Source organism: Salminus brasiliensis, chromosome 9 (assembly GCF_030463535.1).
Source record: "Salminus brasiliensis chromosome 9, fSalBra1.hap2, whole genome shotgun sequence".
NCBI lineage: Eukaryota > Metazoa > Chordata > Actinopteri > Characiformes > Bryconidae > Salminus > Salminus brasiliensis.
The window spans coordinates 13,599,802-13,627,539 of record NC_132886.1 but is presented as its reverse complement, the minus strand read 5'-3'; the positions used below and the strand labels follow the sequence as shown (position 1 = coordinate 13,627,539).

General features: G+C 39.6%; 2 protein-coding genes across 2 annotated transcripts; both read right to left on the bottom strand.

The window, feature by feature from the left end:
• Positions 1 to 4,903: 4,903 nt before the first annotated feature.
• LOC140562105 (E3 ubiquitin-protein ligase TRIM21-like) lies at positions 4,904 to 12,639 on the bottom strand. Its single transcript, XM_072687506.1, has 8 exons — positions 12,522 to 12,639; positions 12,189 to 12,273; positions 9,119 to 9,657; positions 8,901 to 8,996; positions 7,828 to 8,061; positions 7,593 to 7,731; positions 6,898 to 6,933; positions 4,904 to 5,458 (listed from the first exon to the last, which is right to left on the bottom strand). Exons 2-8 carry the CDS (start codon positions 12,205 to 12,207, stop codon positions 4,911 to 4,913), a joined length of 1,611 nt encoding a protein of 536 aa, XP_072543607.1. The 5' UTR covers positions 12,208 to 12,273; positions 12,522 to 12,639; the 3' UTR covers positions 4,904 to 4,910.
• A 1,211-nt stretch (positions 12,640 to 13,850) lies between these two features.
• On the bottom strand, positions 13,851 to 25,948 carry LOC140562413 (uncharacterized). Its single transcript, XM_072688039.1, has 12 exons — positions 25,602 to 25,948; positions 24,376 to 25,033; positions 24,027 to 24,310; positions 23,760 to 23,904; positions 22,554 to 22,727; positions 17,757 to 17,793; positions 15,834 to 16,387; positions 15,633 to 15,728; positions 15,263 to 15,496; positions 15,004 to 15,166; positions 14,760 to 14,795; positions 13,851 to 14,492 (listed from the first exon to the last, which is right to left on the bottom strand). The coding sequence occupies exons 1-12, from the start codon at positions 25,946 to 25,948 to the stop codon at positions 13,945 to 13,947; spliced, it is 3,276 nt and encodes a 1,091-aa protein (XP_072544140.1). The 3' UTR covers positions 13,851 to 13,944.
• Positions 25,949 to 27,738: the final 1,790 nt, after the last annotated feature.

Sequence of the window (27,738 nt, the reverse complement as noted above, 5' to 3'; positions counted from 1 at the left end):
CATTTAGATGTGAGGTGCGAGTGTAAAGAATGTCTAAAGTACCCTTATTGATACAAAGAATCTTAATAAAAGGTTCTTCACGTTCACAAATCTTTTTTTCCAGACATGGTTATTCTATGGCAAATTAAAGCTAAGCATTCAATTTCTCTTGTTTTCTCTTTGAGAAAATGCAGCACTCACTGTTTTTTTCTGTTTTATAAAGGTACATTATGTTAACTGATTTTAAATCAAAAGAAAATACTTATTTATTATATGTTATATTTATTATATGTGTAGAGTTAGATTTTTGTGGGTTGTTAAAGGTTGTCTGAGGTTCATAATAGCTACATTTTACCAGTACTACATAATACTGGTATAGACCCAAAAAAACACCAAATGTGCAAAAGAAAATAACATTTTTCTGTAATTGTAAATTTACGTGGTTAGAAATCATACAACATAAATACAGTGCCAGTTTCCTATTTTTTGCATTTGATACACAAAATTGTTTAGAACAACAACATTCAAAACAGCTTTAAACTGTTTAAAACCCTTAAACTGGTTCTATGAACAATGAGTTCAGTGTTTTTCTATGGCCTTACTAATGACACTACAGCTAAACGGCAGGGGCGTGGGGCATGACATGCTACAGTGAGTCATTGATTGGTGCTGGTTGTTTTGTGTTCAAACAGTAGAACTTCATATCACTAGAATGACTTTTCTCTGTAATCAAAGGTGGCTTGGGAGCAGTAGTATTATACAGTTTATTAGCACTTCTTTGTTTCTCGTTAAAGCAGCTGAACGCTCAGTACTGCCCAACTTCTGTTTTGGATGTGCAAAATACTGCATAATGCATTACTGGTATTGCTAACAATGGCAACCTAGTACAATGCTAACAACGATAACCTGGGATGTTAAAAGTGGAACAAATTTTGGATATATAGCCATATAACACCACTAAACAATTCTCAAAACAGTTACTGTAACTCTCTAAAGGTCTTAGCTAACTGTCGTGAAATGGCAGCATTTGTCCTAACACCCCATCCTCTCAAATGGTACCCCTGGTGTTCCTGGTCCAGAGTGTGTTTAATCAGTTAAATCCCAAGCGAGGGAAGTGAGAGGTTGTTAAAAATGTGTGAGAAATAGCAAGTGTGGCGTAAAAGTGAGATTAGGGCCTATTGAATAAGGCCCATAGCCAATGCATTAGGGTTAGAAACCCTGCGATATACTTATATACTTGTTTCTCTCTTTTTATATTGATATTGAAGATTGTCGGTAAATGGAGCAACTTCAAAGTAAGAATTTCATTGTACAGTGTAACTAATTGTTTCTGCTGTGCATTTGGCAATAAACTCTTGAATCTTGAATCTTTACTCTGATAACGAGAGGATTTTCATTTTTCTTTCTAAAGTCTTTGCAAATTTCTATGTTGCCCAAATAGCCAAAATGTAAGTATTTTCAGGTATCCACGTGGGAGCTGTATAAATATTAATTGGCTGGGATGACAGAACACTGCATTGAAAGGTTCTGTTTAGGTTCACATTTCTTTACCCTTCTCTATTTGTGACTGTGATAGCAAACCAGTTTGTTGGTTGGTAAAGAGAACAGCAGGTTAACAAACACGTCACATACCAGACAATGCAACTGAATCTCTGAAATGTGACCAATTCGTTTTTGCATTTATACACAATGTTTCATAAAAAATGTTGATTTCTTTGCAGAAGAAAGATTGGGAAATGGGAAACAAGCAGAGTTCAGGACAAAGTCATTGAAATAAAGAGGTGTAATCTTTGTGTTTAATAACATTAATTTTGGCTTACACTCCTGTCCAGCAGACAGATAACTGGAGTTTTCACCTGCACAGCCTGCTTGGTTGACCATTGTTGAAATACCAAGCATCCTCTAATTTGTGGTTCTTCAACACATGGCTTGGCTGTATGTGAAGGAAAGAAGAAAGCCCTCTAATGTGCTGCACTATGAGCAGTTGCACCATCTGCTCCTACAACATGCTTCATGTTTGGTTAAGGACTTGATATTTGAGGTGACATCATGGCATTAATTTATTTGCAGTTACATGATCAGTCAATAAGTAATGACTGTTTACTTTAACATGAACAGGAAATTGTGGTACAGACTATATCTCACAGTAATAATGTACATGTCTACTATTTATTAAACCTGTTATTTACTTGTTTTTCACAGACTGGTGTAGATGCTTCAAAATAACCTCAAATTAGGATCACTGAAATGCCACAGGATGCCTCTTAACCACACATTTGACTCAAAACTGAAACACATCAATGCATCTCACTTATTGTTGAAGAATAAATATGCGGTTTGCTTTTCTGTTTCTACATCTGTTTCTACATTGAACTTTCTGAAGCAGTTCAGTAAAATGTATATTTTTGTTTGTCTTTTTCTTAAGTATCTTGATGAAATGAAATAAACTACTCCAAAAGATCATGACCCCCAAAAAAGACCAGCCCCCCCTCCAAAAAAAACTCTACCAGCACATGGCAGGGTGAACTTAAGACTAGGCACAGAGTGGCTTAGGAGAGCTGCTGAAGGTGTGTTGAATTGTCCTGATTGCATTACAACTAGGATGCCGTTATCTGCCTCCCTCTGGTGGTAGCATGAAGTCTAGTCAGTATTTTTCTCACAATAAATGATCCTTGTTCAGTGGATGACAGTTCAGTTTTAGAAAACCAATAATACATCTTATTCATACAATTGGTTATAATAATTTAAATCTAAATTTGTATTTATATGATCTGTAATACACAAATGGGTGTGGCTCCCACAGTCTCCCACAGTTCCAGTGTTCTATCTGTCTGCATCTCAAATTCATATCTGCTGAAAGGCCAGGCCAAATAATCTAGTTTGTTAGCCCACAGCAAGTGTCACTTAAGACAATCAAAGACATTAACATATAATCCAGACACATTCACTGCACATAGATGCATGCTGCTTCAAGAAGACCCTTAAACCAAAGTATACATGTCTAATCCACAAAAATGTGTAAGTGCGCTTAATTTTATTTTCAGAGCAGAGTTGGTGTGGCTTGGCTAACATTTTGCCACCCAGCCCTGCTTTATTTCTGGCTATAATCAGCCTCTCCATGAAGCTTGTCAGTGCTCTAAAGTCTCCTGGCAGATTGGGTACTTTGACTTTGGACATGATAAAACACAGTGAAGCAACAACAGCAGAAGACATGGCACCCCAAACCATCACAGACTGCAGAAATGTCACACTGGACTTCAGAGAACTTGGATTCTGTGCCTCTCCACTTTTTCTCCAGACTCCAGAATGTTGATTTCCAAATGAAATGCTAATTTTACTTTCATCTTAAAAGAGGACTTTGGACCACTGAGCAACAGTCCAGTTCTAGGACGTTTTCTGGAGATGTCTGGGCTTGATGGCTCTTGATGCACTGACACCAGCCTTGAGTGATACACATTATTTAAACTGTTTAAACAGTAAATTGCGAATAATTTAATATACTGAATTTCTCATTTTCATGCTTTAATCCATACTGATCCAAAGAACAAAAGGCTTTCAATATGGCACTTAATGTGTAATAAATAAAAAAGGTTACCTTTTTTAATTAAATTATGAACAAAAATAAATGTTTTGACAGTATTCAAATGTTCTAAGATGCACTTCTAAGGTATTCACAAAATGTTCAAATGTTTGTGGACACCCCTTATAGTAAATGCATTTAGCTACTTTAAGTTGCTGAACCATTGCTGACACAGATGTGCAAATGACCATGCACTGCTTATCAAGTCCCTGTAGAGAGGTATTGCCAATAGACTAGGACTCTTTGTACTCTTTGTCTAAACACCATGTCTAATGTCAGGCATGGGCTAGAGGGACAAAAAGGCCCCCAGCACTAAGCTGTGGAGCAGTGCAACTGTGTTCTCTGCAGTGATGGTGCTCCATCCAATACTATTGGAATGAGTTAGGAAGTTGATGATGAGGTGGGGTGGCGATCATCCGATGTCCTGACCTCACTAACACTTTTGTTGCTGAATGTAATCAAATTCTCATTCAGTGCTTCAAAATCTAGTAGAAAGCTACAGGACAGTAGAGACAGTTACTCCAACAAAAGCAGGATAAACTCTTTTAATACACTTGATTTAAGAAAAACAATGAATGAGCAGGTGTACCAGTACATATAGTGTAGGTACAAAACGATGGAAAATCAGAGAGATTCAGGGTCTTTGAGTCAAGAAATTAAGCATATATAACAGTAAAGAAATCAACATCTCCCAACAGCCTAAACAAACAAACAAAACAATAACATGCTGGTGCTATACTATTAGACTGACCCTGCATCTGGGTAAAATAGAAGACTCTGTTAAGACTATGTTAGCACAGAAAACAGGGATTACTTCCAAACTACAGCACCATAAACTGTAATTTCCCATTACACAAAAAGTGAAATCATGTCTTTGAAATCATGACTTTAATAATGCATGTGTAAGACATGCAACTCTACTGTACTCTTTACCTTTCTTTACTTAGTGTTTTCTTTTACTTTACTTTAGTGTATATATTTAGTGTATATTTTTTAATATACTTAATCTGTTTCTCTTTTTTATATTGATATTTATAAGGTTTTTTGGTAAATGGAGGAACTGCATGCAAGTAAGGTAAGTAATTTCATTGTACAGTGTACCTACTTGTTTCTGCTGTGCATATGACAATAACAAGAGTTAATTGTGAATTTGTAGGGGATATTTTATATTTTTTTTACTTTTTACCATAGAAAAACATGGGGAAAATATGTATGTAGCTGAACATGTGTGATTGACAATAGATAATCTAAAAGGTTATCCTGACAATGTTTTACAGCAAAAAACAAACAAACATTATTTTTATTACATAAATAACATTTAACAGAATACCGAATTAGTCAGGGTGAGCATTCATTCAGTCTTACACACAGGTGAGATGATCAGTGGAGCTGAATTTTTACCTCCAAAATGTGGGCCTGGGCTGAAGTATGGGTAGAGCTTCTCAGTGAAAGACTGACCAGTGAAAGAGTAGATATGAGACCTGGCCTCCACATCATAAAAGGAGACCAGACCCTCCTCATAATCCACAAACACCCCCACTTTCTGGGGCTTCTCTCTCAGGGAGAGGAGGACTGAGGGTCCAGCACAAGCATAATACTCATTCTCCTTTCTCAGAATCACAGCCCAGTATCTATTCTGTGGTTTCAGTGTATTTACCCCCTTTCTGTTATTGGACTCAATTGCCACTCCTACATCCCAGTCAGTTTTTCCACTGACCTGCACCTCATAGTAAAATCTCCCTAAATAGAATCCCTCTTTTCCCAGGACAGAGACACATCTATCAAATCTCCTTGGATTGTCAGGAACATTCTGTTTTGTGCCTCCACAAACCACTTGCTTTTCATCATCAGACAGGATAAGAAAGGGATTAGCTGTATCAGGATCCAGGGTCACGTCCACTAAAAGAATATGAGATCTGAGTATGCAGGTATCTAGATTTCTACTTTAGTACAAAACTACGTGTTTATCACGTTATTTAAGTGTCAAAAGTAAAATAAGTTACAGTTAGTACAGATCTTAATTTTTATTGATTTTTGGTTGATTTTTAGATGACTTCTACCAGAGGAGGTCCAGTAATGTAAAGTGATTTGACTGGCTGATTCATCTGGGAAAAGTATCATTGTAACCTGGACATTAGTTTCAATAATAAGAACCAACAAATAAACAAAGTGGACTTCAGGCTGGGGGGCAAGGTACACTTTTCACATCTGAATTTTGAGGATGTTACATGTGATCACATATTACATACATAATGCCATGGCAAATAAAGCACCAGGTGTATAATTAGCAATATCAATGTCAAAATGTCTGACAGTCATAAAATACATTTAGTGAAGAATTGGAAATGTGATTTAAACACAGGAACTCAGCAACTGAGAGCAACAGCCATCTGTGGCATCTATATATGCGTATTAATTGCCCTATTTGGATGAGATTACCCAATGATTTTTTTTTTTATGCTTTTAGTCTGAATGCACAATGTTAGTAAATATCTCAGGTTATATTAATCCTGTGCGAATCAACATATGGGTAAATATTTCATTATATCCTATGGAAAGGAGTTTTTCTGAACTGTAGAGGCGCTTGAGGAGGCATTTAGTGTCATTGTGTATGGCCCAATATCTCAGATTGTTCAAGTGTCTGGCAAACCTGTGTCAAATCCAGAGCCAAAGGACATCTCAGAGATGTGAAGCTTTTGGTACCTTTAAGGAAGTCATTGTGTAGCATAGCTTAAAGCCTACATACATGTAGCTGCTAATTTTCCAACTAAAATTTATTTTTAATTTTCAAATCATGCACTGCTGTCACATCCAAAACAACATGATAACCCGCCAATCTGGTTATCATCATGTTGTTTTGGAAGTGCACTTTCTTATCTCAGTAATTTATGCCAAGATTTCTTATCCTTTAAACATAAAAAATGTCCTGTAGTAAAACAACCTTTCTCCACGTTCCCAGGTAAGATAAATCTCATCCAAATAGGGCTAATGTTGATGTTAACTACTACCGGTCACTTGTGATGAAGGCTACGGCATTTTACATTTCTGAATACTTATTATACAAAAAATGTTAAATGACTGACCATCAGTGTGCTGATAGTGATACCTTTGATATTCTTTATTATATCACAAACAATATTGCTGTCATATCTTATTTCCAAATAATTATCTTCAGATTTAATGTTTGGGCTGATATAATGGCAAAGTGCAGTTAATGCTACTTTATTTAATTTTATGGTTTATTTAATTTCATGTTTAGCAGTGATGCGATGAAGATTGTACAAGTATTAAATAATAAAAAATAGTAAACATTTATAACATAAAAAACATTACTGTACCTGCACACAGCTGCACCCTCTTCAGTTCTGTAGTGACTATTTACAACAATATAATGTATTATATTTTATATATTATTAAAGGTGATTTCAATATAATTTTGGATTTGAATTATTTTAGAGATTCCTTTTGTTGTGTACAACTACGTTGTCTAAAATATTGGCACCCATGTAGTTCTTTCACAAATGATTACTATTACTTTTCCTAGAAATGAGTTCCAATTACAAATGACAAATTTGACATGTTTATTTATTTTGTTTGCATTGAAACGACAAAAAAATAAAGTATTTGTAATGTAACAGATGCTTGGAATATATATAAATATATGAGTATATAACAAAAAGCAAGGACTTGTCTGAGGATTTAGGAACAAAAATTCAAATCTTAAGGCTACACATCCAGAGTGTACCTGTGTCTACTGTGTGCACAAGGTCATTAGGTAAGTAGCTAATCTCCCTGGATGTGGACGGAAGAGATAACTGATTGAAGCTTGCAACAAAGGTTTTTTTGGTGACTGATTTCAGATATTGTTTCCAAAGGATGTGCTACCAAAAATGAAAAGTTGTAGGTACCAATAGATTTGACCTTTTTTGTTTCAATCCAAACAAAATAAATAAACATGAACGACCACATTGTAATTGTAGCAGTAGTGCCACTACTTTTGGTTATGGCTGTATCTAATAGGAAAGTTTCTCACCTGTCTCTCTCATTTTCTCATCCAGACTCTTCTGAAGTTCAGACAGAATTTTCCTCACAGGCTCTACACTCACATGAGGGTCAATGCTGATGTCGGTCCAGTGTCCGGTGTGTAGGGGGCTGCACAGGGATGGGTAAGTCTACAGTCCAGCAGGAGAGAGGAGAGATCCCTCAGCATGGGCAGTGTTGTTGTGTCATGTGCTGGATTACCACTGAGCACATAGAGGAACACTGACCTGTAGGAGGTGGATGTGGTCCGTAGTATGGGAAAGCTGCTCCAGCTCAGTGTCTCTCCTCTTCAGCTCAGTGATTTCCTGCTCCAGCTCTTTAATGAGGTCTTCAGCTTGCCTCTGTGCTGCCTTCTGCTTCTCCTCCATCACCTCAAGCAGCTCAGCCTGGCTTCTCTCAATGGAGCGTATCAGAACAGTGAAGACTTCAACACTGTCTGTGATCTCCTTCTCTGTGTTTCTCTGAGGGAAGAGACCACATAACAGTGAATTGTAATACATACAGTGTATGTTGTATTATTTAGTACGTTCTATGGAATTTATACAAAACAGAATCATGGTTCAGTAATGGTTCAGTGTACAGTGCCATGAAAAAGTATTCCCACACAGTAGAGAGACACTTATCAAACACAAAATACATTTTTATTGTATTTTAATTTTTTCAACCTACAAATTATCCATGTGAAAAAGTAGCTGCCCCCTTAGATATTCAAACACCGTGTTTACTTAATAGAATAGATAATGAGATTTAGCTGCTTGAACACAACTAAATGTACCCCTGCTGAATATAAACTGTACCTCATATTAAAGTTGCTAAGAAAATGATGTAGTGATGCTGTGGAGCTGACACTAAAGCATTATAGGACATGTTGGATTCAGTTTTCAATTTAGGTGGGGGAGGCCAGTGAGCCCAGTGCCCCACTAAATAAGGCATCAGCCTTCATAGCTGAGGAGGTTTTGAGTCCTTACTGGGTCAAATTATTTGTTTGGTGATACGCAACAGAGCTCTGGGTGACTATGCTGCTTTACATTAATAAGAGTCTATGGGAAAACTCCTCACTGGCCTACCTCTGTGATACAAGCAACCTTGTAAGTCACTCTGGAAAAGAGTGTTAGCTTAATGCCATGAATGTAATTTAATTGAAAGAAAAATGTGTTTAATATTTGATAAGCATCTCTTCGTCTAACATTTGCTTGTTTAAGTAATCCAAAAGCCAATAATTGTGACAAATATTCAAAAATAGAGAAAGTCAAGAATGGACTTCTCTTTTTTATGACCCTGTATATCACATTTGACTCACTTTTCTGAGCTCTACTGAGTGTTTGATCTCTTCAATCTTTTTCAGTCTGTCTCTGATCATCTGCTGCACCTCTGCCTGTGTCTTTCCCAGCTGTGTCTGTGGCCAGGAAACATTTCTTTTGTTATTAAACGGCAGATTTTTTTTTTTTTATTAATGTTTTGCATTTTTTTTAATTCACTCTTCATATTCTAATGAATTTTTCATGTTAGTGCACTCACCAGATTAATAGGGACAATACTGTGAGTTCTATGGTTTCCCTCAGTGCAGAACAGACACACACACGTCTGGTCATCTCTGCAGAACAGCTCCAGAGGTTTCTCATGCTTATGGCATATGTAGTCCTCCAGGTTCTTCACTGGGTTTATTAGCTTGTGTTTCTTAAGTTTGGGAACAGTATCATGTGGCTGTAAATGAGTATTACAAAAAGTCAAGCCACAATCCAGACAGGATTTTAAGGCCTTTGGCTTCACTCCAGTGCAGGCATCGCAGAGAACCTCAGGTTTATCAAGACCACTTTTCTTCTTGAAGTGGTCCACAACCTCTCTCAGTGTTGTATTGATCTTCAGCTCTGGTCTCTTGGTGAACTCCTCTTTACATAATGGACAGTGACAGTGTTGAGTGTTGTTCCAGTATTGTGTGAGGCAGGTTTTACAGAAGTTGTGTCCACATGGAGTAGTGACTGGATCAGTGAACTCATCCAGACAAATGGAGCACCGGAACTGATCTTCAGACAGAAGACTGTGGGAGTCACGTTCAGCTGTATTTTACAGATCATCCAGGGGAATCATGTTAATAATGTTTAGTGAATAAAAAGTATTAATGTTTCTCTGAAACTGAACTGTGCTTAGACAATAATCATACATTGTAAGGGCATGACTGGCTAGCCCTCATGCTGCCACTAGAGGGACGCATATAACAGTCTCTCAATCACAAACAGGGCAATCCAAAACACATGGCTGAGCTCTACAAGTCAGTCAGAGCTTAGTCCTGTGTTTACACTCTCACAAGCTAAGCTCTTTGCTAAGCTAGTAACACTTCTCAGGTTCAGACACACAGTGACTCTCTAAATATAATAATAAAATGTTTTATTTTATCTGGAATGTGGCCAACTTGTCCAATGAGCTCGTCTTGTTGGATTTCTGCCTTCCTTCCCTTGGGACTCAGGTTGGACCTTAACTCCACATCACCCATGTTACAATCAGAGGTGTATAGTAACATAGTAGAACTACTTCACTACTGTACTGTAATAAAATGCTGTATCTGTACCCTACTGGAGTATTTTTTCCTACTTCCACCTTTACTTCACTACATGTTGCAGTGGTGGCTCAGCGGTTAGAGCGCCGGGATATTGATAACAGGGTTGTGGGTTCGATTCCCGGGCTCGGCAAGCTGCTACTGTTGGGCCCTTGAGCAAGGCCCTTTACCCTCTCTGCTCCCCGGGCGCTGGAGTTGGCTGCCCACCGCTCTGGGTGTGTGTGTGTACTCACTGCCCCTAACACATGTGTGTGTGTGAGTGTGTGTTCACTACCAGATGGGTTAAATGCAGAGGACACATTTCGCTGTACAGTGTACACTGTACAGTGACAAATACGTGCACCTTTACCTTTATATTTTGGATGACTTTAATACTTTTACTATGTTAAATTTTTATCTGCTGCATCGTTATTTGTTACAATTATAAAAATGGTACGAATCATTTCAAACCCACATTATCACAGCCAGAGCGGTAGATGGCGCTGTAAATGGGTTTGATGAACATTGAGCAGAACAATGTTCTGTTATGGACCCAGCAGAAATGGAACAATTAAGAACAGCCCTAGACAATCATAAGCAACATAAGCAGGTTCTGCAGCAAATTCTGCTACAGATGCTCTTGCTTAAAAAAAAAAAAAAAAGAATTATTTGGCCATCGGCGGTTACTAATTATTAGCTGCCCGTACTGAGGACTATCCAAGCACTTCCACTTTTAATGACTTAACCTTGTTTTAAAATGACTGTGCTTGTCCCAGGAGGGGGAACATTTGACCAGTCTAATCATTTGTGGTTTGCTTAAGACCCATCCAAACTTTTCTTAGGTAGAGAGACCTGATGTTCTCATCAATTTGATGCAACCAGCGCCTTCTTGTTGATTGTGCCCTTTTAGGTAAAATTCCCTCTCATTTGGCTCAACCAGTGTCAACAGTGTAGTTTTTCACCACATTTGATTTGCAACCTAATGCTGAGCTAGTTTTTATTCTGCTCAACAGTTACTCATTATGTTCTGGTATAATCTGCTGTTACCTCACTGTTAGTGATGCTGCTCTAGTCAGATCTACTTATTTTATCTAGTTATAATAGTTACAAATAACTAGCTGAAAACAATCTTTAGATCCGTCCTCAGGTATCTGGATATTTTCTGAAAATGTATTTTTTTCTCTCGGTTTCCAGCAGCTTCTGGAAATCCCTCAAAAATGTGAAAATTACTCTAAAGCGCTTATTATAATGTCAGCTTACTAAAGAACAGTGTTATGCCCAAAACTGACCTCAGTACAGCAAAAAGCTGAAGCACATTTTCTATAAATGGAGATTTTCTCTGTTGTTCAAACAGCAGATCTCCAGAACTCAATCTCACACACAGACTCAAAACCTGATTTATACCAGGAAAGAAAAGCTTACCACTGAGCACATAGAGGTAAAATTGGGTGAAAAAATCATATCAAGTAATTAATTATTTAAAAAAAACTGTTATTTAAACTGTGTTAAAACACCTAAAACAGAGTTTACAAATATCTCCACTAGTTTCCAATCTAACCTAAAATGTAGTGCTTGTGTGGACAGAAGGCTAAGCAAGCCGTTTTACCCTAAAATTACACCAGCAATACAACTCAAATGTAAGATCTCTGAAATGCAGTTTTTACTAGTGGAAACTATGTAGTAGAAACAGTAAGCAGAGATAGGAGAAACTGAAATTTCATGTAAATTCAATGGTAAGACATGACTAGTGAAAATTACATTAAATTTGAGTTTTTACGAATGAAAAATGAGTTATGGCTTTTATGTACTTTTTAAAATGGCTAGCCATAGAAGGCGAAAACCTTTATTTTTATCTTAACTGTGATTGCATGAGGTAAAATCTTGGACCAGAACAGTCAAGAACCAGAAGGTGAGTGCAGGATCTTTTTCCCACACAGCTTGAAAACAGCTTTAACTTGATACACAAGAAAATCAAGGAGAACATGACTTGAAAAGAGGAAGAGGTCAATGTAGTTAAACACTCACACAATCTGTGTTCATGAATATGCAACTTACTCTTCTCTGATTTATCCATGCTTTTCACACTCTTCTCTGTGATGAGAGGAATACTCTGTCCTGGATTCGCTCCTTTTCTTTCACCCTATTTTAGTAATAAATCACATTACTCAGTTCACACATTGATTATAGTGGTGTTTTATTGATGACACAGCATACCTATCAAACACATCCACAAATCACTCCAAACTCTGTATCTATAACATACTTCAGAACACACAATGTATTTCTTCAAGTCTCTTCATTGATCTCTATTTATTGTCTTCAACACACTGGCACTTTGTTGAGCACACTGGAACAAGATAACACATAAAAAAGCCTGTAACTACATACCTCTGTTTTCTGTAGTCTTCTTGTCTTGACTTTTGTGCGTTCAAATTCTTCTCTAAGGTGAACATCCAGCAGTCCTACTCAACATGACTACAAAGAAGATGGTCCAGTGAAGTGTGATGTTCCTTATTCTTTCAGTTTCACTTCTGTAACAAATGGAAACTTACTACTCAGCTCACTTGTGATTTAGTACTGGAATAGATTACAATGTAGACACCAATAAGGATGCTACAAAGAGTTATTGGAGCAACAGCATATAAGAACCACTACATCAAGGTGCTTTTTTACATATCAAAATGTTCTTTATACCAACATATCTCTTTTTCAAAAGATGATCTCTCTGAACCAGAAATGGTTCTTCCATGGCATTGCTTAAAGAACCTGTTGGAGCACCTTTATCTTTAACAGGCATAACACACATTCCATGTTAAAGAGACTACAAGGCGAATAGCAATTTCTAAACCCTACAGAACAGCACACTATACAGGTCAACATTTCTTTACTCTTTAAGCTTCATTCTGGAAATCAATAAACCAGGATGTTTATTATTTCAGTAATTAATTGTACAACACATATTAAGACAGTACAGACAATGAAGATTATCTTCAGACAATCTTCAGCTCTTTGTTACCTTTAGTACTTTTTACTTTTTTAATTTATCCCCTATCCTATTTATTGTTTAGTGTAATTTTCCTTTAGTTTAATACTGTAAATAATCTGTGTTCTGTGTTTTTGTTACTTGTCATACGTGTTGCTCTCACCAAGACAAATTCCTTGTATGTGTAACATACTTGGTGAAATAAAGAGATTCTGATTAACTCTAGGGACCATAGCATCCTGACCTCTTTACCTACATCACTATATTGATAAGTATTTACTAGCCTGCCTTAGCACACATATGAACTTGAGTAACATCCCATTCTTAATCTATAGTGTTTAATATGATGTCGGGCCACCCTCTGCTGCTATAACAGCTTCAGCTCTTCTGGAAATGTTTTCTCAAGGTTTAAGAATTTAGTGTTCATGGGAATGAGCCGGCTCTGTCACTTTACATCATCTTCCATGATGGTGAAATATTTAGCAGCAAGAAAATTTTACGACTGCACAGGTGGCATCCTATCACGGTACCGTGCTGGAATTCACTGAGCTGAGTGACCCATTCTTTCACAAATGTTGTAGATGCAGTCTGCATGTCTAGGAGCTTGCTTTTTATACACCCTTGGCCATGGAAATGATTGGAACAACTAAATTCAATGATTGTATATTATTTTACTGGCAAAATGACTTTTGGCAATATAATGTATGTGAATCATTTTTGTTAATGACAGAAATCTAAATATGATTTTAGTAAAAGAAGCAACATGTTTCAAAAATAAATCATGTCAGATTATAATACATCCATGTAATGTTTCTGTTTTAATTTTATTCAGTCAGTTTTACATACGGGTGAGATGATCAGTGGAGCTGAATTTTTACCTCCATCATTAAGAAAAGGGCAGAAGTATGGGTAGAGTTTCTCAGTGAAAGACTGACCAGTGAAAGAGTAGATATGAGACCTGGCCTCCACATCATAGAAGGAGACCAGACCCTCCTCATAATCCACAAACACACCCACCTTCTGGGGCTTCTTTCTCAGAGAGAGGAGGACTGAGGGGCCAGTAAGGGCCTTATACTCATTCTCCTTCCTCAGCCACACAGTCCAGAATCCATTCTGTGGGGTCAGTGTAATCTTTACCTTCCTGTTAACTGACTCTCTGGCCACTCCTAAATCCCAGTCAGTTTTCCCGCTGACCTGCACCTCATAGTAAAATCTCCCTGAGGAGAATCCCTCCTTTCCCAGAACACAGGGGCATTTATTAAATCTCTCTAGGTTGGCAGGAAGATTCTGCTTTATGTTTCCATGTGTCACTTGTTTTCCATCAGCAGACAGGATGAGAGAGGGAGAAGCTGTATCAGGATCCAGAGTCACATCCACTGAGAAAAACACACTGAGTGTCAAATGAGAATCAATAAATTCTCATTAATAATGAATTGACAAATTAATAATCAACAATTGACAAAATTCTTCCTTTATTCTTAATTTAATGGTGAACTTTAGTTAATACAATGTTATTTAGTTCTAGGGCTTGCAGAGATATATCATAATATTTACTAATAAAATTATAAGTATACAGGTTTTTTTATTTAACTAAATAATACAACTACATTTGAAAAGAGGACAAAACAGAAATTACACTGTACCTGCATACTGCTGAATCATCTTCAGTTCTGTGGAGACTAATTTACAAAGATAGGTATTACTAATTTAAAAGATTATTTCTCATATTTATTTTATTTTATTCATATTTGTTTAGATATTTAAATAAAATGTGTTTTTCAATCATCATTTTCACTTCACACAATTTACTGAAAATACTAACAAAAAACTATTCAGTCTGCTACAGACCTCTGTGTGAAAAACATGCTGAAAATGAAGGTTCCTCACCTGATTCTTTCATCTTCTCATTAAGAGTTATACTGAGTTTCTCATCCAGACTCTTCTGAAGTTCAGACAGAGCGCTTCTCACAGGCTCTACACTCAGATGAGGGTAAATACTGAGGTCAGTCCAGTTCTTGGTGTGTAGGGGGCTGCACAGGGATGGGTAAAACTACAGTCCAGCAGGAGAGAGGAGAGATCACTCAGCATGGGCAGTGTTGGTGTGTGATGTGCTGGATTACCACTGAGCACATAGAGGAACACTGACCTGTAGGAGGTGGAGGTGGTCCTCAGTGTGTGAGAGCTGCTCCAGCTCAGTGTCTCTCCTCTTCAGCTCAGTGATTTCCTGCTCCAGCTCTTTAATGAGGTCTTCAGCCTGAGTCTCTGCTGCCTTCTGCCTCTCCTTCATCACCTCAAGCAGCTCAGCCTGGCTTCTCTCGATGGAGCGTATCAGAGCAGTGAAGACTTCAACACTGTCTGTGATCTCCTTCTCTGTGTTTCTCTGAGGGAAGAACAATTTTTACTCTAATCAAATCACAGAGAGTAATATACATATATTTAATGTGACTTTGGCCCATTTTAAAGAACTTCAGAATGATAAAAGTCTGAAAAGTCTGTATTTCCTGTGTTTTACCTACTTTTCTGAGCGCTACTGTTTGTTTGATCTCTTTGATCTTTTTCAGTCTATATTGGATCATCTGCTGCACATCTGTCTGGGTCTTCCCCAGCTGTGTCTGTGAGCAGTGAGGAAATGTAATCATTTTAAATGTTAAAGTGAAATATATTTCTCACAGCTATTCTTATGGTTGTTGATTAGTGGATGCAAATGTGGCTCCTACCTTTTTCTGTCCACTCTCCTCCTCTATAGGAACAATGTTGTGAGCCCTATGAGCTCCCTCAGTACAGAACTGACACACACATGTCTGGTCATCTCTACAGAACAACTGCAGGGGCTTCTTGTGCTTCTGGCATATGTAGTCCTCCACATTCTCCACTGGATCAATCAGTTTATGTTCTTTTAGTCTTGGGACCTTATAATGAGGCTCTAAATGAGACTTACAGAAAGTCACACCACAATCCAGACAGGATTTCAGGGCTTTGAGCTTCATTCCACTGCAGGCCTCACAAAGAACCTCAGGTCTATCAAGTACACTCTTCTTCTTGAAGTGATCTGCAATCTCTCTCAGTGTTGTATTGATCTTCAGTTCTGGTCTCTTGGTGAATGTCTCTTTACATAATGGACAGTGACAGTGTTGAGTGTTGTTCCAGTATTGTGTGAGGCAGGTTGTACAGAAGTTGTGTCCACATGGAGTAGAGACTGGATCAGTGAACACGTCCAGACAGATAGAACACTGGAACTGATCTTCAGACAGAGGACTGGAGTCACCGACAACTGTGTTTGACAGGGAAAATGGAAAATGTTAGACGCATGAATTAATCTAAATTACAAACTGAAATAACAAATAACGCTGCTTTGGTCAGGTTGAATTCTCTTCACATACTGTTCATACACACTGTGCAGCTGAAGATATATGTGGTTATTGTTATTGTGTGTGTTATTTCTTCCATTTAACTCTGACTCTATTCATTTATGAAAAGTACTTCATTAACACTGGAACATCCCAATCCATGAGTAGCTGTTGTTTTGCCATAAGAGGGTACATTTTGGGCTCCCAAGTGGATAAACAGTCTAAGCACTGGCTCTGTAATCAGAGTTTTAGAGTGTAATTTAGAATTTTAGAGTGTTCAATCCCCAGTGATATTTTCTAACCTAGCTAGTGGATGTGAGTTGGCTGTTGAATTAAATAAAACGATACGTACAAGTGTGGATATAATTATATCTTTAACTATGTAAACTATGTAAAGGTACATAAAAGAGATTTTGGTGTAAAACCCTGTAATGTTACTTAAAGAGCACTTTGTCTTTACTGCTGGGAATTAACAATCTCCACCTGTAGGGGTAGGGGGAGGGGGGGCAATGAGTAACAAATACAAATTCTTACTGCTGTAAATGTATTTACTATGATTAGGGGATTTGGTATTTTCCTGAATTAGAATGTTAGCTAAGCTGTAGGTGTAAGCTAGGTAGCTGTTTATTTTGAATATAATGTATGTGTGTAATATATGTTTGACAATTTGTCCGCTTCTTACGCAAGAAAATATTGTGTTTGTGTGACTTACACTGCACAGATTTATCCATACTCTTTCTTCTTTATTTATTTGGTGGTGAAGATGAAGATTCTGCCATTTACATACTCCTTTCACCCTTTTTAACAAGAAAAAGGATTAAAGGTAAAGGTAAAAAAAAAGGTAAAGGTGCACGTATTTGTCACTGTACAGTATGGACTGTACAGCGAAATGTGTCCTCCGCATTTAACCCATCTGGTAGTGAACACACACTCACACACACACACACACACACACATGTGTTAGGGGCAGTGAACACACACACACCCAGAGCGGTGGGCAGCCAACTCCAGCGCCCGGGGAGCAGAGAGGGTAAAGGGCCTTGCTCAAGGGCCCAACAGTGGCAGCTTGCCGAGCCCGGGAATCTAACCCACAACCCTGTTATCGATATCCCGGCACTCTAACCGAACTTCACACATGTAACACACACAGTGTGAGGTTTTACTGAATGATTTCATTGTTTGACACAATTACCCTGCCTCCTGAGGTAAACGGTATAGTGTTTCAAGGATTTACACATAAGCAAGGACAAGAAGGTATTTTTACTTATAAAAACCCATAAGTAGCCTACATACCGTTATTTTGTCTTTTCTTTTGAAGTGTCAGAACCGCCTGTTTTTCAGGTTGAAGTTAAAAAGACAGCAGTACTGAGTAACTGTGCAGAATAAGAGCTTCCTGATTCATCTAGTTTCACTTTCTCTTCATTTGTGTGATGTCACTGTCCTGCCTACCAGTGATTAGTACAGTTCTGTATCACGGGAGCGTGCACACTTTCTTCTGCATGTGTTCTGCTGCTTTTAGTTATTTTGACCAAAAGAACCTAAATATGATGCGTATACATAATACCTGTATAAGAATTATGATTATAATGATAATGTAGGCAGATTGATGCCTCAAAAGACACCCCTATAATGTTCTTTCTGTAGACCCAAACATTAAATACTTGGTAGTTGACATTTAGGGTCCATAATACCTGTACAAATATCATGATTATAATAATAATGCAGACAAATCTAAGAAGGTATGCATTGCCAGGAAACACATTGGTTGGTGTGGCGCAACAGATAAAACCACTAGCTGCCAGTGAGCTATTACACCATGTGGGAGGCCAGGGCTTGATTCCCAGTCTGGGTGACTATGCTACGCTACACCAATAAGAGTCCCTGGGCAAGACACCTAACACTACATTGGCCCACCTGTGTAATACGAGTCACCTTGTAAGTCGCTCTGGATAAGAGCGTCAGCTAAATGCAGTAAATGTAAATGTAGACATTGCCACATTTAGTGTATGTAACTAAAATGTTGTCTAGTTGTAGACACAGAAAGAAATGATTATTTATTAAGGCAGCGTGGAGTGTTGTTGCAGTATTAAGCGAGGCAGGTTTTACAGATGTTGTGTTAACAAAGAGTGCAGACTGGATCAGCGAATACATCCAGATAGATGGGACACAGAAACTGATCTTCAGAGAGGAGACTGCTGGAGTCACTCCCAACCGTGTTTAAAAGATCATAGATAAATTGTGAGAAATGTCTGTTCATCCAAAATCTATTTTGTGAATGTTAAATATTGACATTTAATAAAACCTAGGCTAGAAACTGAGGTATGATATAACTTATGGAACCAATGGAAGTGAAGGTTGAAGTTTGATCAAAAGTTCTTGCTTAGGCCAGTTATTATCCTCTGTCTGTACTGTGTTGTCTGTCCGCACTTGTTTGTTTGTGGTCCGGGAGGAACGTTGTTTCGTTTCACTGTGTACTCTGTATGTAGTTGAAATGACAATAAACCCACTTGACTTGACTTGACTTGAAAAAGTGGCAAACCTCCAAAATGTCCACAAGGGTGCAGCATTCAATCATTCATGAAATAACCAAACATCAGGGACTGTCTGTCAACCAGCCCACATTTAACAATAGAAATGCTGAGTGGGAAATTAAGCTAGGTTTTCTTTATTTGCACATTAAAGGGCCCCTATTATGATCAGCTGAATTCCCTGTGCATTTTTACAAAGGATTTTGAAGTAATACGTAAAATAAGTTTTAAACTTTTTCAGTAACCAATAGAAGAGAATCCTCACATATTATGTAGTGTTTAATGTAACAGCCATCAGAACAAGTTTTAATGTGTTTCTTTGTTTGATAACTGGCACAGTAATGTTTATTTTCTTCAGTGTTAGAAAGTATCATCTGACCAAAGAAGGACTGACCAGAGGAGGATGGGTCCCCCTTGTGAGTCTTGGTTCCTCCCAAGGGTATTTTCTCCAGCTGTAAAAAAAAAAAAAAAAAAGGGGGGGGGGGGGGGGTTGTAGGCACTGTCACCTTTGGCTCAGTGGGGGTCTTGGGTTTTTATGTCTTGTTGATCTCCTGTCCTCTTACTGATTACTAAAAGCTAATGCTAGGCTGATGGGAGAAGGAAAATGTTAGACGCATGAATTATTCTAAATTACAAACTGAAATAACAAATAACACTGCTTTGGTCAGGTTGAATTCTCTTCACATACTGTTCATACACACTGTGCAGCTGAAGATATATGTGGTTATTGTTATTGTGTGTGTTATTCCTTCCATTTTACTCTGACTCTATTCATTTATAAAGTACTTCTTTAACACTGGAACATCCCAATCCATGAGTAGCTGCTGTTTTTGCCATTTAATCTACTATTCTCTATCAATGTGCTGCCTCAGTAATGTTGATGTGTAATGAACATGATATGATAACTTTATTATTACATTAATTAATTTCTTAATATACTGAAGCATACGTAAAAGTATTCTAGCATGTCATAATGTCAAGCATACTATTTAAAATATATATATTTAAGTGAACTTTATGGAAATACGCTTGGGGAAAAAAATATATAACATTTTTTATAGAGAGTATTTAATGGTACTATCAACATCAGGCCCTTTACCCTTTCTGCTCCCCGGGCGCTGGAGTTGGCTGCCCACCGCTGCCCACTGCTCTGGGTGTGTGTGTACTCACTGCCCCTAGTTCACTAGTGTGTGTGTGTGTGTGTGTGTGTGTGTGTTCACTACCAGATGGGTTGAATGCGGAGGATACATTTCGCTGTACAGTGTACACTGTACAGTGACAAATACGTGCACCTTTACCTGACAACAGAAATAAAGGAAAACTCACATTGGTAGTCATTTGCTTAGTGTTCAAAATGTCACTGATAACCTTGAAGGAAACACTGTGATAATGGTTTATGTCAGAGGACTTAACACTTGAAAGATTTGTAACACCACTGGAACTATACTAGTGGGTGAAAATCCCCATGATTTAATGAATGCACTCGCAAGAATCTATGTGATGAAATAAGGGTCCCCTATTTAGGGGATGTCATTGTCTTTAGAAATACATTTAGAAGAGCTGGTGTTAAAACAGTATTGCAAAGACACAGACCGCATTAAAGAATGCTAAAACCAAAACCAACAGAAATGGAAACACTGCACTGTGCATGAGTTCAGAGAAATACTGGGCTTTTATTGTTATTATAAACAATAGATAAAGGATTTCTCTTGCATAGCTGGTCTGCTCTATAATCTCATCAAGCAACCTGCCAAAGAGGAAAACTCAAAGAGGGGAAGTGGTCAAGTCAACAGTTGTCAACTGTGTGGACAAACACACATAAGCAGAAATGGCAGCAGTTATTTGGTTATCCAAATTTCAGCCAAATTGTATTATTTGTTTGGTTATTTGGCTGTCCTTTTCCATTTTTTTGCTTACACACTGGCACCTGTAATAAGGGATTAGGCACTGTACTGTGCTAATAGCAGAATTGGAAACTTACTCTGAAAACAACTGTAACCTACAATCTGAAAAATTAGAATTGATTACACTCAAGTGGGCAATATTTGAGAAATTCTGTGACTAACTCTTCTTCACAGTTTGTAGTGATTGGAACCCACTAATGTAATCTGCATTAAATGCCACAGTAGCCAGATTTACATGAAATCTGATAATCTGTTAATAATTTTAGTAGTGGCACAATCAGAAAACAATAGTACACTGTATTATTGTTGTAAAGGTACTTGAATGTGGACAGATCAGTGTAGGCTTGCTTGTGTTTGGAGAAAGAGAGAGAGAGAGAGAGAGTTCCACAGGGAGGAAATAGCTATGGAAAAAGCTTTGTCACGCCAGTGCTGGTGCTTAGTCTTAAGGGGCATGGGCAGGAGTTTGTCATCAGAGGAGCAAAGGCTGAGGGAAGGACTATAATGATGAAGCAGGTCAGTGAGGTAGGAGGGGGCCAAGTTATGGAGGACTGATAAGATAAATTTTGAATTGAGTTGTTGTGAAACAGAAAGCCAGTGATGTTTCTGGGGGACATGTGCAATGTGATCAACAAAAGTTCTTTTAAGAACCACGTTTACAAGAGTTGTCTACTTAAAAACATAATTCATTTGAAACAGATTTTCATTAGATGTTTGAGTAGACTGTACATATCAACACATCAGTCTTAATCTAAAATCAGAATGAATTCAAATGGACTGGAGAAAATCTTTGCATGTAAACATAGCCAACAAAGTAGAATGGATGCTGAACTCTTTTTTATTGGCTTTTTAAGATAAGATAAGATAATCCTTTGTTAGTCCCACAGTGGGGAAACTCTCAGTGTCACAGCAGAAAAGGGATAGCAAGACAAGATTATTTACAGATAAGATTTTAATGAATGATGACAGCCATATTAATATCTCATATCAATGGTCTTCCTTCCAGTGTCTGAACTTGTGAGGAGATGTGAAGTATTTAGTCTAGAAGGGTGAATATACTAGTTTGGTGATGACTGGATCCTTCAACTGTAGAACTCTTGATCTTAGTAATGCATTTATAGAATGTGGGTGAACATTTTGTAGACACATTGAAGACCACTTAGGATAGTCATGAAGGATCCATGTTGATGAGTTATGATGGTATTCATATAAGCAGTAAGCAGGTCCTCTTTGCTCTCCTGTGTTCTTTGTATAAAGCACTGAAAATATTCTTGCACTACTGCCACAGTTTTGGGAACAATATATTCAGCTGATAATGTAATCAGCCGATGGCTGCAGCATTTGATTAGCTGTTACTTACAATAACAGTAACTTACATTACCAGTAGATTAAAATAGCAGTAACACACAATAGCAGTATTTTTAAGTTTTGATATGATGCTAGTTAATCAGCAGATTAGCAGGTTGGAGGATTGGTTTTATGATGGACAACTGCAGACATATCAAGCTCCTCAACCACTGATCTCTATTTCAATGTCTGAAACTCTGAACCATGTTATTGTCAGACCCTCTGTTTAAATCCTGCTTAATCTTAATGTGTGTGAAGGTTATGTAGAGGCATCCGCTCTGGATAGAGCTCGCTGTCTTTATACAGGCTTTTACACGTCTGTTTCCGTCAGCGTGTGCAGGAGGTGAATCCATGTTGATGAGAATGAAAACTGCAGCATGTTGAGTCATGATGTTGTTGATCTGAGCAATAAGCAGGGCCGCACCTCCAACGTTCCCTTTGTTCCTCTGTGTTCTTGTATGGGGCACTGGCAAATACTCCTGCAGTTTCTTCACAGGTTCAGTTTAGGAACAATATATTCTACTCATAATGTTACCAGGTGATGGGTTTAAGATTTGGTCGTTTTTTACTTACAATATGTTCAACTGAAAATATTATTCTTACAGACAGAGGCTGTTTTACAACTCAAGTTTCTTCTTGGTGGAGAATTCTTCTGAAAGGCTCCACCCATCTCACATATTAAGCAGTGTGTGTGTAATTTGAGCCAGATCTGCTGGAGCACCTGCACTGTGCATTTGTATAGTATAGCTTCCTCAGAGTGCAGCAGTACTGTGCTACATTTCAGAAGAAAAAGAGTTAAAGCCATAGATCATTATACCAGTTCATCATGTCTGAAGTGAGATTTGGCTGTCTTGGAGAGTGCTTAGGAAAGAAGACACAGACATTGTTTTTTTTCTTTCTTTATTTGCTGTTATTTATAGGATTTATACACTAATTCAACAGAATCATTTCAGTGACGCTGGTATTTCAACACGTGAGTGTTCAAAATCTTGCATTGCTTTCTTTTTAATATCTGAACATCAGGATTTCTAATGCAAGTGTTGAGAGAACTGTGTTTTCATCATGACAAAACTTTTGAGGAGTCATGAAGTATGAAGTCTTGAGAGGTGAATAAACATGTTTGGTGATGTCAGATCTTTCTTCTGTAGCCCCCTTGATCTTAGTGAAGCATTTCACGAATGTAGGTGAAGATCTTGTAGACACATTGAAGACCACTCAGGATAGTCATGATAGTCTTCATCCACTTTTTTAAATTTCTGTTTCCATCCGTGTGTGTGAAGTCTGGATCCATGTTGATGAGAATGTACACGGCTGTGTGTTGAGTCATGTTGTTCATCTGAGCAGTAAGCAGGGCTCCAGCACCAACGTTCATTTTGTTCCTCTGTGAAGCACTGGCAAATAGTTCTGCTTTATATCCACAGTTTTGGGAACAATATTATACTATACTTAGCTGAATTAAAGTCAGTATTAGTAAAATAGCAGTTAAATGCAGTATGAGTGTCAGCCCCTCGGTATGGCGCCCTCTCCCGGGGCGATGCGGGCGGGCGTGGGGGCGTGGGCATGACAGTGAACTGGGCGTGTGGGGCGTCAACTTGAGGTCGGAGGGCGCGCTGGACACCGAAGTGACTTGACTGTGGCGCTGCCTTTGCTTGAGAGAGCGTGTACCTAATGTCAACATAAGAGTCCAGGAGAAAACAGAGTCTGTGAACCTAAAGAGTCCGTGTAAACACACACTGAGACGAAACACCATTCTGCCTCATGAAGTCCTGCGCGCTGCGCCACGTGACCGTCCCACAGACGCGCGGGCGTGACAGTACAGTTTTGAACAGGGTCTAGGTGTCTTTGGCTTGAGTCTACTGCGGCCCTCCCACAGGGGCCGATGATCCGTGCCCCAGGCAGGCACAATCCTGGGGGTCTCAGGCTCTATAATCGACGTGGTGGGCATCGTCGTCGCGTGTACTGACGCGGAGGACGTCGACGCGGAGGGCGCTGTCTTCGTGGACACTGGGGCAGCAGACTTGAGAGGCGGACGGGGCCACTGACGTGACTTGACCGGGTGCGCCTCCGTGACCTGAGAGGGCGCGATGGGCGCCAACGTGACTTGACTGGGCACGCGGGGCGCCATCTTGGCTTTACTGGGCGCGCTGGGCGCCGACTTGAGTTCGCGATGGGCGCCTCCGTGACCTGAGAGGGCGCGATGGGCGTCGCCTTGGCTTGAGAGGGCGCAATGGGCGCCGGTATGACCTGAGAGGGCGTGCTGGGTGTCGCCTTGACTTCGACCGGGGCCGCGAGCGCCGCGGGGACTTGGACCAGGGCCGAGGGCGTCGCCTTGACTGGAGCTGAGGAGCTGGGCACAGCCACCGTAGCAGAGACCCTAGGCAAAGACCTGGGGCCGTGGACCTCGGGAGCAGATGTCGGCGTGAGGTGGCACACGCCCACCTCCATGGGCTCATTGACAGGTACTGCAGACGACCACGTTATCGACTCTGGACACATAAAACTACCCCGACGCTGAGTAACCGGACTGGTCTGCTTTCTTGGCCTGGTGCGGGGCGCCAACTTGACGTTGGAGGGCGCGCTGGACACCGAAGTGACTTGACTGGGCGCGCGATGAGCGCCGCCTTTGCTTGAGAGGGCGCGATGGGCGCCAGTATGACCTTCATCATGAGAAAACTTGTGAGGAGTCATGAAGTATGAAGTCTTGAGAGGTGAATAAACGTGTTTGGTGATGTCAGACCTTTCTTCTGTAGCCCCCTTGATCTTAGTGAAGCATTTCACGAATGTAGGTGAAGATCTTGTAGACACATTGAAGACCACTCAGGATAGTCATGATAGTCTTCATCCACTTTTTTACATTTCTGTTTCCATCCGTGTGTGTGAAGTCTGGATCCATGTTGATGAGAATGTACACGGCTGTGTGTTGAGTCATGTTGTTCATCTGAGCAGTAAGCAGGGCTCCAGCACCAACGTTCATTTTGTTCCTCTGTGAAGCACTGGCAAATAGTTCTGCTTTATATCCACAGTTTTGGGAACAATATTATACTATACTTAGCTGAATTAAAGTCAGTATTAGTAAAATAGCAGTTAAATGCAGTATGAGTGTCAGCCCCTCGGTATGGCGCCCTCTCCCGGGGCAATGCGGGTGGACACGGCGGCGTGGGCGTGACAGTGAACTGGGCGCGCGGGGCGCCTACTTGAGGTCGGAGGGCGCGCTGGACGCCGAAGTGACTTGACTGGGCGCTCGATGGGCGCCGCCTTTGCTTGAGAGGGCGCAATGTGCGCCGCCCTGGCTTGGACACCGGTATGACCCGAGAGGCCGCGATGGGCGCCGCCTCGGCTTAAAAGGGCGCAATGGGCGTCACCTTGGCTTGAGAGGGTGCGCGCTGGACGCCGACGTGACTTGTCTAGGCGCGATGGGCACTGCCTTTGCTTGAGAGGGCGCGCCTTGGTTTGAGAGGCAGGCACTATCCTGGGGGTCCCAGGCTCTATAATCGACGCGGTGGGCGTCGTCATCGCGTGTACTGACGCGGAGGGCATCATAGCAGATGCCGGAGCCGACGCGGAGGACGCCGTCGCAGGGACCGGCGCGGAGGGCGCGGTCTTCGTGGACACTGGGGCAGCAGACTTGAGAGGCGGACGGGGCCGCTGACGTGACTTGACCGGGTGTGCTGGGTGCCGACGTGACTTGACTGGGCACGCGGGGCGCCATCTTGGCTTTACTTGGCTTTACTGAGTGTAATTGATTACACTCAAGTGGGCAATATTTGAGAAATTCTGTGACCAACTCTTTTTCACAGTTTGTAGTGATTGGAACCCACTAATGTAATCTGCATTAAATGCCACAGTAGCCAGATTTACATGAAATCTGATAATCTGTTAATAATTTTAGTAGTGGCACAATCAGAAAACAATAGTACACTGTATTATTGTTGTAAAGGTACTTGAATGTGGACAGATCAGTGTAGGCTTGCTTGTGTTTGGAGAGAGAGAGAGAGAGTTCCACAGGGAGGAAATAGCTATGGAAAAAGCTTTGTCACGCCAGTGCTGGTGCTTAGTCTTAAGGGGCATGGGCAGGAGTTTGTCATCAGAGGAGCAAAGGCTGAGGGAAGGACTATAATGATGAAGCAGGTCAGTGAGGTAGGAGGGGGCCAAGTTATGGAGGACTCTGTGAGTGAAGAGATGAATTTTGAATTGAGTTGTTGTGAAACAGAAAGCCAGTGATGTTTCTGGGGGACATGTGCAATGTGATCAACAAAAGTTCTTTTAAGAACCACGTTTACAAGAGTTGTCTACTTAAAAACATAATTCATTTGAGACAGATTTTCATTAGATGTTTGAGTAGAGTGTACATATCAACACATCAGTCTTAATCTAAAATCAGAATGAATTCAAATGGACTGGAGAAAATCTTTGCATGTAAACATAGCCAACAAAGTAGAATGGATGCTGAACTCTTTTTTTATTGGCTTTTTAAGATAAGATAAGATAAGATAATCCTTTGTTAGTCCCACAGTGGGAAAACTCTCAGTGTCACAGCAGAAAAGGGATAGCAAGACAAGATTATTTACAGATAAGATTTTAATGAATGATGACAGCCATATTAATATCTCATATCAATGGTCTTCCTTCCAGTGTCTGAACTTGTGAGGAGATGTGAAGTATTTAGTCTAGAAGGGTGAATATACTAGTTTGGTGATGACTGGATCCTTCAACTGTAGAACTCTTGATCTTATGCATTTATAGAATGTAGGTGAACATTTTGTAGACACATTGAAGACCACTTAGGATAGTCATGAAGGATCCATGTTGATGAGTTATGATGGTATTCATATAAGCAGTAAGCAGGTCCTCTTTGCTCTTCTGTGTTCTTTGTATAAAGCACTGAAAATATTCTTGCACTACTGCCACAGTTTTGGGAACAATATATTCAGCTGATAATGTAACCAGCTGATGGCTGCAGCATTTGATTAGCTGTTACTTACAATAACAATAACTTACATTACCAGTAGATTAAAATAGCAGTAACACACAATAGCAGTATTTTAAAGTTTTGATATGATGCTAGTTAATCAGCAGATTAGCAGGTTGGAGGATTGGTTTTATGATGGACAACTGCAGACATATCAAGCTCCTCAACCACTGATCTCTATTTCAATGTCTGAAACTCTGAACCGTGTTATTGTCAGACCCTCTGTTTAAATGCTGCTTAATCTTAATGTGTGTGAAGGTTATGTAGAGGCATCCGCTCTGGATAGAGCTCGCTGTCTTTATACAGGCTTTTACACGTCTGTTTCCGTCAGCGTGTGCAGAAGGTGAATCCATGTTGATGAGAATGAAAACTGCAGCATGTTGAGTCATGATGTTGTTGATCTGAGCAATAAGCAGGGCCGCACCTTCAACGTTCCCTTTGTTCCTCTGTGTTCTTGTATGGGGCACTGGCAAATACTCCTGCAGTTTCTTCACAGGTTCAGTTTAGGAACAATATATTCTACTCATAAT

Coding starts and splice junctions, on each gene's coding strand:
- LOC140562105 (XM_072687506.1), bottom strand. Junction 6,934..7,592: donor TGAGAAAATGAGAGAGACAG/GTGAGAAACTTT, acceptor TGTTGTAAATAG/TCACTACAGAACTGAAGAGG. Junction 5,459..6,897: donor GAGGGTGCAGCTGTGTGCAG/GTACAGTAATGT, acceptor ATATTCTTTTAG/TGGACGTGACCCTGGATCCT.
- LOC140562413 (XM_072688039.1), bottom strand. CDS start 25,948: ATGGCGCCCCGCGTGCCCAGTCAAGTCACGTCGGCACCCAGCACACCC. Junction 23,905..24,026: donor GCCCGCGCGTCTGTGGGACG/GTCACGTGGCGC, acceptor TGTTGACATTAG/GTACACGCTCTCTCAAGCAA. Junction 14,796..15,003: donor TGAGAAGATGAAAGAATCAG/GTGAGGAACCTT, acceptor TTTGTAAATTAG/TCTCCACAGAACTGAAGATG.